The sequence below is a fragment of the Heterocephalus glaber genome, unplaced genomic scaffold, assembly GCF_053883595.1.
Source record: "Heterocephalus glaber isolate CG9 unplaced genomic scaffold, H.glaber_assembly_v1.0 deba00001547, whole genome shotgun sequence".
NCBI lineage: Eukaryota > Metazoa > Chordata > Mammalia > Rodentia > Bathyergidae > Heterocephalus > Heterocephalus glaber.
In genome coordinates this window covers 16,279,453-16,294,639 of record NW_028258340.1, presented here as the reverse complement: position 1 = coordinate 16,294,639, position 15,187 = coordinate 16,279,453, and the positions used below count along the sequence as shown (strand labels likewise).

The following is a 15,187-nucleotide window of genomic DNA, read 5'->3' as shown; positions in this document are numbered from 1 at the left end:
AGAAATCTATTCTAAGATTTTTTCCTGAATTTCAAGGATGCAGCGATACCTTTTTATAGAACATACTGTCTACATATTCTATTAAAAGACTATGAGAAACTTGAAGGAAATATATAAGTAAACATGATTAGTCTTTACTACCTAGAGCTTTCCTTTGGGAAGTGTAAAGTACATATACTACCAAAATTTAATCAGATGATGAATATTTATTGTGAACTCTAAATAGAATAGTTTAAATTGCTTTTTTTATCACTGTAGAAGTTAACAAATGTTTTGGGGTAAATACATATAGTTTGTTTGTTTGTTTGTTTTTTATAGTTCAAACCTAGGGCTTTATGCGTGCTAAGCAAATGCTTTACTACTGGGCCATGCTACCAACCCTGCTTTATAGTTCTTGACATACGAATTCATTTTACAAAGCCTGGCCATGCTTATTTCTGCTACTTTAATGGTAACTTTTTTCCATCCCTAATGAAGTGGTTTTTGTTTTTGTTTGGTTGCTTGTTTTTGTTGTACTAAAAATTGAACCTAGGGTCCTTTCACTGAGCTACATAACCATCAATTTAAAAAAAAATTAATTCCATCAGTACTCGTTTGATATACATAATGATCACATTCATCAATAGTTGATGCTATTGTGAAAAGTTTTGTTTCCCTATCTTTTCTCTCAGTGAGTTTATTTATGTACAGGAATTCTATTGCTTTTTGAGTGCTGACTTTGTATCCTGCTATGCTATTGAATTTGGTTATTAAATCTAGGAATGTTTTGGTGGAGTATGGGGGGGTCTTCTTTGTAGTTTATCATGTCATCCACAAATAATGATAATTTAACTTCTTCCTTTCCTATCATTATTCCATTTATTTCTTTCTCTTTTCTAATTGCTCAGGTTAATGTCTCCAGAACTATGTTGAGTAGGAGTGGTGATAGTGGACATCCTTGTTTCAGATTTTAAAGTGAAAGCTTTCAGTTTTTGACCATTTAGTATGATGTTGGTTGTTGGTTTGTCATAGATGACTTTTATCAGATTGAGATAAAGACCTTACATTCCAATTTTCTTTAGGTTTTTTAAATAACAAACGGATGCTGGACTTTGTTGAATGCTTTTTCTCTGTCTATTGAGATGATCATGTGATTTTTGTCCTTGGTTCTGTTAATGTGGTGTATTACATTTATTGATTTATTTGATTTGATTTGCTTATATTGAACCATCCCTGTATTTCTGGGATGAATCCTAGTTGGTCATGGTGTATAGTCTTCTTAATGATTTGCTGTATTATGTTTGTCAGTATGTTTTTGAGGATTTTTGCATCTATATTCATTAAAAAGATTGGCTTGTATTTCTCTCTTTTTGATTGGATACTACTCTCATTTTGGTATTAGGGCAATGTTTACTTCCAGGAATGAGTGTGGGAGTATTACTTCCTTCTCAATTTCATTAAAGAGTTTGAGGAGTAGTGGCAATAGATCTTCTCTAAATTTCCTATAGAATTCAGCATTGAAGCTGTCAGGACCTGGGCTTTTCTTTGTTGTTAGTTTTAAATTACTTTTTAAATATCATTGACAGATATTGGGTTATTTAGGACTTTTATATCTTGATTCAGCTTTAGTAATTTTTATGTATCACAGAATCTGTCCATTCCTTCTTCATTTTCAATCTTACTAGAGTAGAGTTTCTCAAAGTAGGTATTGATACTCATCTAGATTTCCCCCTTTTCATTCCTAATTTCATTGATTTGAGTCTTTTCTTTCCTTTTTTCTGAGGTTGACTAAGGGTTTGTCTATTTTATTTAATCTTTCAAAGAACCAATTCTTCTATTCATTGCCTCTTTGTATTGTTTTCTTAGTCTCAATTGGATTAATTTTTGTTTTTATCTTTATAATTTCCTCCCTCATACACACTTTGGGTTTAACTTGCTCCTCTTTTGCTAGATGCTTGCAGTTTTTGTGGTTTCTTTGCCATTAATTTCCCATTTCATTGTACTATGATCTGATAATATGCATGAAATAATTTCAATTCCTTTGTAAGATTTAAGCATGTTCTATGAGCTAGTATATGGTCTATTTTGGAGGAAGTTCCCATGTGCAGCTGATAAGAATGTGTATTCTGTTGTTGTAGGGTGGAACACTTCAGATATTTATTAAGCCCATTTCTTCATAGGTTTGTTTCAGCTTTGTTATTTCTTTGTTAATTTTTGTCTAGTTGATCTATTTGTGGCTGTGAGGTATTGAGCTGCCCCATTACAATTGTATTAGTGCTTATTTGATTTTCCATATCTGTTAATATTTGTTTTACATAGTTGGGTGCACTGGTATTTGGTGCATATATATTTATGATTGTTATCACTTCTTGTTGTGACAGTGGGATATTGAGGTCCCCCATTACAATTGTATTAGTGCTTCTTTGATTTTGCATGTACATTAATGTTTGTTTTATATAGTTGGGTAAGCTGGTATTTGGTGCATATATATTTATAATTGTTATGTCTTCCTCTTGGATTGTTCCTTTAACAAGTATATAGTGACCTTCTTTGTTTCTTCCGACCAGTGTTGGCTTGAAATCCACTTATGTCTGCAGATAGGATAGTTACCCCTGCTTTTTCCACGTTTCTGTTGCATGGAGTATTATTTTCCATGCTTTGACTTTCAGTGTACAAATTTTTTTAGTGAAATGTGTTTCTTGTATGCAGCATATTGTGAGACCTTGTTTCTTGATCCTTTCTGCCAATCTGCTTCATTTGACTGGTGAATTGAGACCATTTACATTGATGGTTATAACTGATATGTATTGACTTATCCTTGTCATATTACTTTCCTGGTGTTGGCTTCCTTTCTTTCCCCTCTGTTTAACTTCTTGCCTTGACTGGTGGTTTCATTCTATTGGGATTCATTGAATTGTCTTTTTCTAGAATATCCTTCAGAACTTTTTAGAGTGCTGGTTTGGTAGTTATGAATTTTTTCATGTGTTTTTTTATAATGGAATTATCTTATTTCTACATCAATCTGGAAAGATAATTTTGAGGGATACATCTATATGGGTTGGAGATTGTCTTCTTTTAGGACTTGAAATACTTCTCTCCAAGGTCTTCTTGATGTAAGGGTATGTCTTGAAAAGCCTGCTGTGATACATATTTTAAGATCTCAAATGTTAGTCATATTTTGATGAAAGATATGATGCAAATTTTAGGATATATTACTAAATTTATTTTGAAATACTTTTATAAGATTTGAGAGTGTTTTTGTAAATGTGGTAATAATTTGAAGATATAAAATATTTGTGTATATTTGTCATGATACTTTGATAGTTATATCTATTATTTAGCAGTAGATTGTCAATTTTTCTCAATTTTTTCCCAAGCTGCTTATTTACTCAGTTACTCAGTGAATAAATAGGTCAAATAACTATATAAGATACATGATTTTTCACATCACATTCTAAAATTACAAACTGCATCACCCCCATGTACAGCAATTGTAGGACATGTACTTTTTGTCCTTGCTGATTGAGGCTTGGAATCAGCAGACACTGATACAGTGGTGCCAATACCTTTTCACTGATCAGGCCATCCTTCAATGAGAAATAGAATTCAATTGTGAAATGCTTGGCCATACTTCCCTGTATGTACATAATGTTAAAGGACAACTCTGTAACTAATCCAAAACTTTTTTAGCATGATTATTTCACTGTTTCAGCTTATGAGCCTCAGATCCACTGCTATTGCTTATTCTTGGGTTCCAATGTTGCAGTAAGAAAATATAAAGGGCAATATGTGATAATTATTAATTTTTTCCTACACACAATTAATCAGAAATCACTAAGCTGGTTCTGAAGGTAAGCTTGTAAGCAGAAAATCTTCCCCTCAGGGCTGACTGTCCCTAAAAGGGAAAAAGAAACAATGTGTGTGTGTGTGTGTGTGTGTGTGTGTGTGTGTGTATAAGCTATAAATCTGTTTTTTAAAGGAAATTGTTGAAAGGTCATTGAGAAGTAACTTTTCAAAAATAACTAGGAGTTAACTGGGCAAAAAAGACATGTTGGACATGGAAAATCAGTGACGTTCTCAACAAGGGCTTGTGGCTCTAGTTATTATCAGGCATCATCCATGTGCTAGATTTTGCAGCAACTACCTAATGTGGAGAGTCCTATGACCACAGGCCATACCCTTCCCAGGGAAGCCCATATCTAGTGGCTGATGAAAAGGAGTGGTATAAACACTCAACAGATGTGGCCCCACTCAGACCACTCTAAACTCTCACTGTAACTCAAAGTTCACAATGCACTGGAGTAAGGAGGTTATTGGGTCAGGACCACAGCTGTGGCTCTTCTTCCTTTCACTCTGGCCTTCTCCAGGTATTTGTCCCCAAAGCATGGCTTAATAAAAATCCTGTCTTCTAAACTCAACCTCAAAATTTATTTCTCAGAACCCAACAAGTGATTAGGATGAGTTGTCCTGCAGGGCCAGGAGTGAAAGAGTAGGGATAATTTTCTATAAAGAAAAGATACCTTCTATGGAACAGAGCAGAAAAGTGGAGCATGAACTATTTCACACAGAAGTTATCAGGTCAGCAGGTGTTTATAAGAAGGGTTTTCAGCCCTGCAAAAGTCACCATTCTCTTGTAATCATGTGTTGTATAAATAATATAAAGATTCCAGTGTGAATTGGCCTTGGAATTCAGTACTTTCCTTAACTTAGGCAGCAAAAGTGGAACCAGAGCAGAGTTTACCACTCTAAAAATGATGATTTGCATATAAGAAATAAGAAAAAATGCCAAACATCCATAGTCTGCATCTCTGCATCACAATTTTGTTCAAAGCCACTTACTCCTGAAGTACACATTATTTTTCCTGCTAACAATATTATTTGAAATGTAAACTGGAAAAAGAGTGATGGGGAAATAGAATTGTCATTCTTGAGTTTTCAGAGGTTCAAAGAATTCTCCACAGCACTATTAATAACATAGCATGTGGTATTGGAAGAAAAGGTTCACATCTTTTTATCTCTTAATGCCATTCTTAATCTGATAGATCTGGAAAGTGCATTAAATTGACCGGAGTGTTCTTTAATCTTTGCTGTATTCAAGGGCTTCTTCTACTATTTAATAGGAAAGCACATTTGTGTTCTTGGTAAAAAGTATCTTTGGGGATTCAAAGAGGTATGATGAAGGTCATTGAGCAGAACCAGAGTGTTCAGTGGTTTGAGAGAATGGTGCAGTATGTTAGATGAGTGAGGTAAGTAGGTAGAGGGTGGGAAGAGTCTACTTGCAATTGCAAGAATTTGGTAATTCAGAGACCCAGAAGAAAAACAGCAGGATGTAAGAGAGGTCTCAGACAAGGAAAGACTGTAGAAAACATCCCTTGAAATGAGGATCAAAATGTATAATAAATACTATGAAATAGGAAGATAAGGCCCAGACAAGAAGGGGAAGGGGGAGGGGGAGGGGAAGAAGAGAAAAGAATAAATATGAGAAAAGGAAAAAAAGAGGAATAAAGTTTTTGTAAATATGGAGGGGTGGAAGGGAGGGCAGGGGAATGGGGAAAAAACAAGAACCAAGATATAACATGCAAAGGTGCAAATTTCCAATGATGAATGTCATATTGTATACATAAAATGTACCAATAAACTTAATGAATTTTTTTAAAAACATATATTTCTGGGTAAAACCTCCTCTTCTACATACCAAGTGCTAAATTTAAAAAAATGAGCATTCAAGCAAATGTAGAAAATATCACACATGAAAGTCTTGCAGTTCAGATGGAGTTGGAAAGGGTTTTGAAGAGATAAGAAACGACAAAATCAGGGGAGTTCATCTGAATGATAAGTACCATGGAAAGAGCATTTTGAAGCTCTGTGCCTCTCCCTGCTTTGTCATGGCTAGTATTTTTGATACTCAGTGTGGTCTGCAAAACTGAATTTTCCCTAGAATGAATTTAATACTATGATATACGATATACAAATATAATGGAGGATGTGTGAGAAAATTCTGTAGCAATTTCCCCAAATACTACTTACATCTGTAGCATTTAATAATAAAAAAAGAAGCTTGGTCCTGTGTGTGTGGCGGGGGGAGGGTTGGAATGTTTCAGTTTTATTATATTTTTCACAAAATGGGTTAGAGGAAAACTGTCTCTTCTTCAAGATATTTGGAGAAATACTGAGCAATGGAAAGAAACTAATTTCATGGGAGATGGCATGCCTGGCCTTTCTGGTTTTGGAAAATGCTGGAAATTAGCCATCTTGGGCTGATGTGAAACTCTCATGAGTTATTCAGCAGTTATGGTCTTCTCTTCTCTTCTCCTCCTCCTCCCCCTCCTCTTTTTCTTCTTCCTCCTCCTCCTCCTCTTCCTTCTTCTCTCTCTCTCTCTCTCCCTCCCTCCTTCCCTCCCTCCCTCCCTCTTTCCCTTGCTTCCTCTTTGTCTATAGTGCTATAAAATGCAGTTGAACTTGTTCAGAGTGTTTGGAATAAAAATATATTGCAGCCACTGGGGAGATCAGCATGGCTGCTGAATTGAGTAGGTGCACCTGTGGCCTACATTCTATTTCATGTAGACCAAGACCAATGTAAAATGCAAGCTAAATATCAACTTTACCAAATGAAATAGTGATAACTGCTATAATAGGAGGGGACAGTGAATATCATGCTCATTGAAAGAAGCTAGGTGAAAACTATGCATTGATATGAAATGTTCAAAAGGGCAAATACACAGGCAAATTAATGTTTACCTGGAGCTAGAGCAGGGATGAAGATAGACTCTAAACGTATAAAGAACTTTCTTCATAGCATGGTAGAAAAAGTGCTGAAATTAGATTGCTGTGATGGTTGTACACCTCAATAAATAACCTAACAATTTTGCTTAATTAGGCAAAGTAACTATCCTTTCCTTAAAATAGTTTGAGAAGCTATTGAGCTACAGATTAAAACCAGATTGGTACACACTCTGACTTTTACACTTGAGACAGGTAAATTTTTGATACAAATATTATATATTAGTAGATCTGTTCTGTAAAAATGTAATCCCTATTATAAAAAAGAAATACATACCTTAAGTAGCCTCTGAAATCTTAAAATATGAATCAAAATGTAATGACTATGATATATATCCATTAAAAGTGTTACACTCTACTGTGTGCTTTACAGATATTCTCTCATTTAACCTTGATGATTCATTTTATATATATATATATATATATATATATATATATATGTAATTTTTCCCTCTTCCCACAGTAAATGGCCTAGTAGGCATGGCATTATATCTAGTACCACTAAGATGGTAAGTGGGGAATGTTAAATTTAAATCTCATGTTGTTCTGATTAAAAAGTGTATAACAGGGCCAGAGATTTAGCTCAGTGGTTCCACCGCGTGCCTCGCAAGCACAAGGACCTGAGTTCGATATCCGTACCAAAAAAAAAAAAAAAAAAAAAAAGGGTATAACACATATGCTTTCTATTTAACCTTATTTCATTTTACAGAGGTCAGATAAATATAGACATTCAAAAGACCCTACATTCAAGTGATGGAGAAAAATTTAATTGTTGAATTTTGAAGTCAATTTGAAGTGAATTTTTGAAGTGAATATGCATTTGAAGTGAATTTGAAGTGAATTTGGATTCTGAAGAAAAATTTAATTTTTTTTTTTTTTTTTTTTTTTTTGTACCGGGGATCAAACTCAGGTCCTTGCGCTTGCGAGGCAGGCGGTGGAACCATTGAGCTAAATCCCCGGCCCTGAAAAATTTAATTGTTGAAATGGATTTTGAAGTAAATTTTAAGTGAGTTTAGAAACATCCCACTAATTTATCCTTGGTATTAGTTTACACTGAGAATACATGAGATTAATGAAAGCTCATTTTTTGTCATGTATAGGCAAATTGCAAAACATATGTATTTGTGAAAAATATTTTTATTAACCTATGGTTGGGATATTGTCTTTTTTGCCTTACCTTTACTAAATCAAATAAAGGTTAGAAAAATATTGCTGGAAATGTGCCAGAACCTATTTTATAATCTCCTGATTATTATTATCTCAGTTGACATGAGTTGTGCCAATGAGCTCGAAAGGAAATGCTATAACGATGGCTTGATATTGTTAGAGGTACATATATGTGTTTATCTTTCAGGTCAAGAATAAGAATGCAAAAAAGAAGGATTAGGGAACATTCATCAGAATTTTTACCTGCCAATGGAGGATTATATTCCAAATCAAACCAAGAGTCAGTTTATGATTTCCATCAACTATGTCAGTGCTTCCAATATTCGTTAAATCAACCTGTTGAAGAGAATGGGAAATATTTGAAGAAAGGAGACCACTTTTGTAATTGTAAAGAAAGCAAATATGAACATAAATACATTTAGCTAAAAGAGACTAAGTAGCATTATAGCTTTTTTTAAAGAAACTAATAATGAAAACAAATGCATTTATAAATTTACTTTTCTTAACAACCACCCCCAATATATTTACAGAAATAAGAAATGAAAGTATGTTTAGCATATAAATAGATTAGTCCAGATTAAATAGGGCAATCAGTATCTCCAAATCAAGTACACAACAGTCATTAATCATATAAAATTAAGACATGCTTCCTACTACAAAATTGCAACTAAAAAGAAAAGAAAAGAAAAAAAGAGGAAATAAGATCATTACTTCTTCTAACTCAAAGGAGTGCTCTTATAATTAAAGGTGATTGCATATGATTAAAATACCCCTCCTGGGCGGGGTATTTAACTCAGTGGTTCCGCCACCTGCCTGGCAAATGCAAGGTCCTGAGTTGGATCCCCGGTAACAAAAAGACCCAAACAAACAAACAAAAAAAAATAAAATACCCCTCCTTTGGAAGAAATCATAGAACTCTAACAAACAACAGAGACAGTGGCTATTTGTTTTTTTCCTAACCAAGGCTAGGTTTGGGAATCAAAATCTCACAGGGTGTCATTTTTAAGGCAAATTTCCATACTATGGTTTGTTCCTCAAAGTTTCATGTGCTGGAAGATTGGTCCACAATGTAAGAGTTTTGAGAGAGAGGGTAGAAGCTACAAGAGGTGGAGGACTACTGAGTGAATATTACATCAATGGTGGTATTACCTTCAAAGGGGATTAATGTCTACCTCTAGGAAGAAAGTTAGTTCTCAAGTTAACATCAGAGTTGTTATAAAGCACTTTTGGCTTTCTCAGCTTGCTCTTTTGCTTGCTTTCTTACCATATGATCATGTTTTCTTGCATATGTTCCCATCATGTGATATCATCCCAGGCCTTCCCTCACTAACAGCAGATGCTGACACCATACCCTTGGAACCCCAGAACTGTGAGATAAATAAACTTATTTTTTAAAAAAAATAACCAGTCTCAGGTATTTCGTTATAGGAAGACAGAATAGACTAAGACATTTTATGTCTCCTATTCTTTATCCTCCTACCATTTGTAGCTGGAGTTTAGTTAAAAAAAAAAAAAACAATCCCATGAAAAATGTTTTTAACACTATTAGGCATTTGGGAAGTATAATTTATAACTGCATTGAGATATTGCTACACAATTATAATGGCTCAAATGAAAAGGAATGGTGATATCAAATACTAGTGAGGATGCAAGGAAACTGGGTCACTCAAACTTTGCTGGTAAAAATGTAAATGGTACAACTGCCCTGGGAAAGTGTTTGGCAGTTTTCTACAAAAATAAACATGTATTTACCATGCAATTCATGAATTGTGTTTTTCAACTTTTATTGGAAAGAAATGAAAACCTATGGTTATAGAAAAAAAGCATAGAACTCTAGTTTTATTTTGGTTGGGCAAAAGCCAAGAACAACTCAAATGCCTTTCAGAGGTGAAGAACTAAACAAATTGTGGTAAAGCAGCACTATGAAAAAAGCACAAAGCAATAAAAAGTAACAAACAAACAAACAAAAATTAACAAACCATTGGTATATGCAGTAACTTGGATAAATTTTATGGAAATTAAGTGTTAAAAAAGTCAGTCTTCAATGTTTTGCATACTGTATGATTCTATTTATATAACAGTCCTGGGAAAATTATATAAATGAAGAAGAGAGTATCAATTTCAAGATGTTAGGAATAAGGATAAGATATATAGTATGGGTAGAAGCAATTATACAAGGGCAATACAAGGCATCCGTGGAGTGATGTAACTGTCCTGAATCTTGACTGTAATCATGAATACACAAATCTACACATATAATGCTGCATAGAACTAAACACATGCATGGACACAAAATTACAAATAAAACTGGAAATATCTGAATAATATTGGTAGATTGAATTAATGTTGACATCCTGGTCATGATATCATACTTCAGTTTTGCAAGTTCCCAGATTATATTAATGACTCATGAAGAAGAAAGCACCATTATGTACTTTTCATCTGGAGATTCCTCAGATGACAGCAGAGGAGAGGATTTCCTCCATATGGAAAAGCCATTATAAGTTTAACAAATGATTCATTGGTTCACAAATATATTTTGGCTTTATACCACACTGTTGTAGTTAGAACACAAAACGAACAAACATTCCTGAATTTCTGATATTTAATTCTACTGAAAGTGATAACTAGATCATATAGTTGATTATTTAACATAGTTTATGTGTTTTGTAGGAAACGCTTTTATATTTCGGAATTAATGCTGATAGTTACACTTTGATTTGCCATGCAGATAATCCTGGGAAGACTTCAAGCAAGCAACAGAGAAGTCCTATTTACTGTTTTAAGGCTTCTCACTGAGTGAGCAGGGAGATAGTTTTTCCATTTTCCTATCTTCAAAAATTCCTTTAAGGTCCAATTTTTATTATGTTCAAGTACTGTGTTCAGGCCTGCTAAAAGAAAATTAATGTAGAATCCCAAATAACAAGAAATTCACAAGTTAAGCAAGGCATGGTGGTGCACGCCTGTTATCCTAGCAATCCAAGCTGAGGTAGAAGGATCACCTTGAGTTCAAGGCCAGCCTAAATTACACAGTGAGACCCTGTCTCAAGAAAACAAAATCAAAGACAAAACAAAACAAAGAATTTACAAGTTAATAGGAGAACACATAATAAAACTAATTGCAATTATATAGGTTTCAGCACTTCTACTTCTAGGTATACTGTATCAAGAATTAACAATAAACATTGAAAGCAGATATTTGAACACACATGTATATATCAATGATCATAGCAGCATGATTTACAGCACCCAAAAATGGAAAGGACGCAAATGGCCACTGAGAGATGAATGGATATCCAAAATATAGTGTAAGTGTGTGTGTGTGTGTGTGTGCAGTAGTAGTAGTAGTAGCAGTAGTAGTAGTAGCAGTAGAAGTAGAATAATTTTTAGCCTTAAAAAGAAATGAAATTCTGGTACTAGACATATCAACGAACTTTGGAAACATTGTAAATGAAATAAGCAAGACATGACACAACAAAAATTTGTGTGTGTTTCTACACACATGAGAAATCTAGAATCATCAAATTTATAAAGATTGAAAGAATGGAAGTTATCAGGGTTTGGGGGGAAAGGAATAGGGACTTTTGTTTAGTGGGTATGAACTCAGTTTTGCGTGATAAAAAAAAAATCTTGGGATAGATAGAGGTGATGGTTGTCCAACAACGGGAATACAATTAAAGCCAGTGAACTGCATAGCTAAAATGGTTAAAATGATATGCCAGCACAACAAAGACCATGTATTGAAAGGACATAGCTATAAAAATTTAAATAGTAAAAATTTAAAAGATTTTCCTCTAAATTTAGGAGCAAAACAGTATGTCCACCCTTGCCATTGCTATTCCACAGAGTACTAGCAGTCTTAGCCAGAGCAATTAATTTATAGAAAGAAATAAAAGGCATCAAAATTTAAAAGGAAGAAATATAATTATTTTCTTTTTCAAATGGCATGTTCTTAAACAGAAAAATGTCTGAATACTTCAACACAACCTCACAGAGCTAAAAACAAGTTCAATAAATTTGTAGGACACAACTTGAATATACAAAACCCAATAGTATATCTATATGCCAACAATTAATCTATCTGAAAAAGTCATTTAGAAAACAACTCTATTCAAAAGAGCTGTCCCAAAAAACTTCCGTAGGAAAAACGTAATCAAAGACATGGAAGATATGAAAACTAAAAACTAAAAAAGCTGATGAAAGAAATTTTAAAAGGTATGAATAAATGGAAAGATATTCTATGTTCATTGATTGGAAGAATTAATCTTGTTATAATACTAATATCACTCAAATAAATATGAAGATTTAATGCAATATCAGTCAAAATTCTGATAACATTTTAATAGAAATAGCAATAACAATGCTAGAATTTATATGCAACCAGAAAAATGCACAATAACCATGTAGATCTTGAGAAAAATGAACAAAAGTGGAGGCATGATACTAACCTATTTCAAAAGATATAAGAAATCTATGATAATAAATATAGCATGATGTTGGCATTAAAATAAAAAGATGCCTAGATCAATGGAAGAAAATCCAAAGCCCAGAAATCTACATATGTATATTTAATTGATTTTAGGCCAAAGTGCCAAGAACAAGTGGGAAAAAGACAGACTCTTCAATAAAAGATGCTGGGAAACATAGCTACTGTATCTACATGCAGAAAGTAAAATTAAATGCTGCAACTCATGCAATATTAAAAAATCAACTGAAATGGATAAAAACTTAAATATGTTAATTGAAACTTCAAAACTACTAGAAGAAAACTAGGGCGAAACTCCATGATATTGGTCTAGAGAATTATTTTCTGGATATGACCCCCAAAGTATAGGCAGCAAGAGCAAAAACAGACAAATAAAATTACATAATACTAAAAGCCCTCTGCATAGCCAAGGAAATAATCTATAGATGAAGAGATAATTCAGAGTGGGAGAAAATATTTGCACACCATATTTCTGATAGTTAATATCTAATACATATAAAGAACATGACTCACTAGCAGGACTCAAAATAACCCAATTTACAAAATTGGCAATAGATCTAATAGGTGTTTTTCAAAAGAAGATAAACAAATAGCCAAGAGGTAGAGAACAAAATTCCCACCTTTGCTAAACGTGAGGGTAATGCAAATAAAAACCGTAATGATGTGTCATCACTTCACCCCAGTAAGAAGATCTACTGTCCAAAAGAATAAAAACAATAGGCTTGGCGAGTATGTGGAGAAAAGGCAACACTGGGACACTGTTTCTGACAGTGTAAATTTGTATACCCATAATGGAAACAGCACGGAGATTCCGCAAAAACTTTAACTAGAACCATATGATCCAGCAACCCTAATACTGGGTATATCGCCAAAGGAAATGAAATCAGTATGTATAAGGGACACCTACACTCCCATGTTCATTGTAGTGCTGTTCATCATAGCCAAGAAATGGAACTACTAGGAGTCCATCAACTAATTAACAAATATGAACATGTCATATGTAAATACAAACGAATGTTACTCAGTTATAAAAAAACAACGAAATCTTGTCATTTGCAACATGGATAGAACTGAAGATCATTGTGTTAAAATAAGCTCTGCACAGAACAAGTACTATATGATATCTCTCATTCATAAAATCCAAAAAGTTTGACCTCATAGAAGTTTTGAGTAGAATGGTGGTTGTCAGAGATTGAGAGGGGGCATTGGTGCAGAGGGAAGGAGGAAAGTTGACCAATGAGAACTAAAAGTTAGATCGATTCAAGATGTCCTGGTGAGCTATTGCACAATAGCGTGACTCTAGATAATAATGTAGTATATATTTCAAAAAGCTAGAAGAAAGGATTTTGAAAGTTTTCACCTATTACATGCATACCAATTTTTATAGCAGCATAATTCATAACAGCAAAATCCTGGAAGCCTTTGTACCCATCAACAGACAATTGGATAAAGAAAACATGGTATCTATATGTAATGGAATACTAGTTGCTATAAAGAATGATAAATTTGAGACATTTGTAGGAAAATAAATCCACCTGGAAAATACGTTGAGTGAAATAAACCAGACACAGGAGCTTAAATACTGTCTTGTATCTCTCATTTGAATGAGGCAAAGTACAAATGAAATGATAAAGGACAGATAGAAGGGGACAAAGGGATGGATCTCTTGTAATAGGGAAGTGTTCCAAGGGAACGAGGAGGAGGGGAAAGGGAAATAAGTAGGATAAAGATATGTCATGTACAGGAACTTTAATAACATGAATTAATGTAATTATTATATGTCATAACATGAGCCATGATTAATAATATCAACAAGAATGAAAAATGGGATAGGGGAATTGGAGGAGGAAGGAGGGAGGGGAAGGAAAGAGGAAGAGAATTTAAAAAAGAAACAAGTTGTATTATGTACATGTAACCACTCCCCAAGTTAATTGTAAATGCGTGTACTGCAAACACGTACTGATAAAATGTTAAAAAATTTTTAAAAAATAAAAATGAAAGTTTTCACCACGAAGAAATGATATTTGAGGATCTAGATACACTAAATTTTATTTACACATTATGAAATAGATTTATTCATGGAAACATTACATGGTAATCCATTATCATATGTCATTTTAATATTTTAGGTATCTGTTCAAAATAAATCTACAAAATGTTTAATTTTTTTATATAATCACACAAACATTTTATTTTACACAAATGCCTGAGTTAACATATATTTTTCCTGTTTTTCTTGAGAATTTTTAATTTTCCATTTAGTTTGTTCCTCTTTCCTCCCTTGATTTGTCCCACAATCTGATTCAAAAAACACTTTCTGTCATATTTTCTCCCTGTTTATATGGTCATTTAACATATAAGCATACATATATGATATTATATAGATACAAATCCATGGAATTTGTATTCTGAAAAAAGTCAGCCAACTATGGTAGTGCATAACTGTAATCCAAGCACTCTGGGAGGCTGAGGCAGAAAGTTCAAGCCCAGCCTTGGCAATTTAGCGACTTAGGGAGATCCAGTCTCAAAAAAAAAAAAAAAAAAAAATAGAAAACAGGACTTAGGTTGTAGCTCAGCAAGGCCCTGTGTTCATTTCTTGGTATATCAACAGCAACAACATCCCAAAAAAAGTCAGAATATGCAGATTATGATGTTGAATTTTGCTTTTATTGTACAATAGTCCCCTTTTGTTAATTCATTTTAATGGCATTATAGTTCATAGCTTGGATGTACCATAGTTATCCATTCCCCTAATGGAGGACATGCACTTTGCTT

General features: G+C 33.6%; 1 protein-coding gene across 10 annotated transcripts in view; it reads right to left on the bottom strand.

Moving 5' to 3' along the window:
* The window catches only part of Dmd (dystrophin), a 2,486,572-nt gene that overhangs the window by 1,670,408 nt on the left and 800,977 nt on the right, over positions 1-15,187 (bottom strand). For all 10 annotated transcript variants that reach the window (XM_004850043.4, XM_087189971.1, XM_087189973.1 and 7 more), the window contains one exon: positions 8,170-8,262. In XM_004850043.4, coding sequence (XP_004850100.2) covers positions 8,170-8,262 — 93 coding nt within the window. The remainder of the gene's footprint in view (positions 1-8,169; positions 8,263-15,187) is intronic.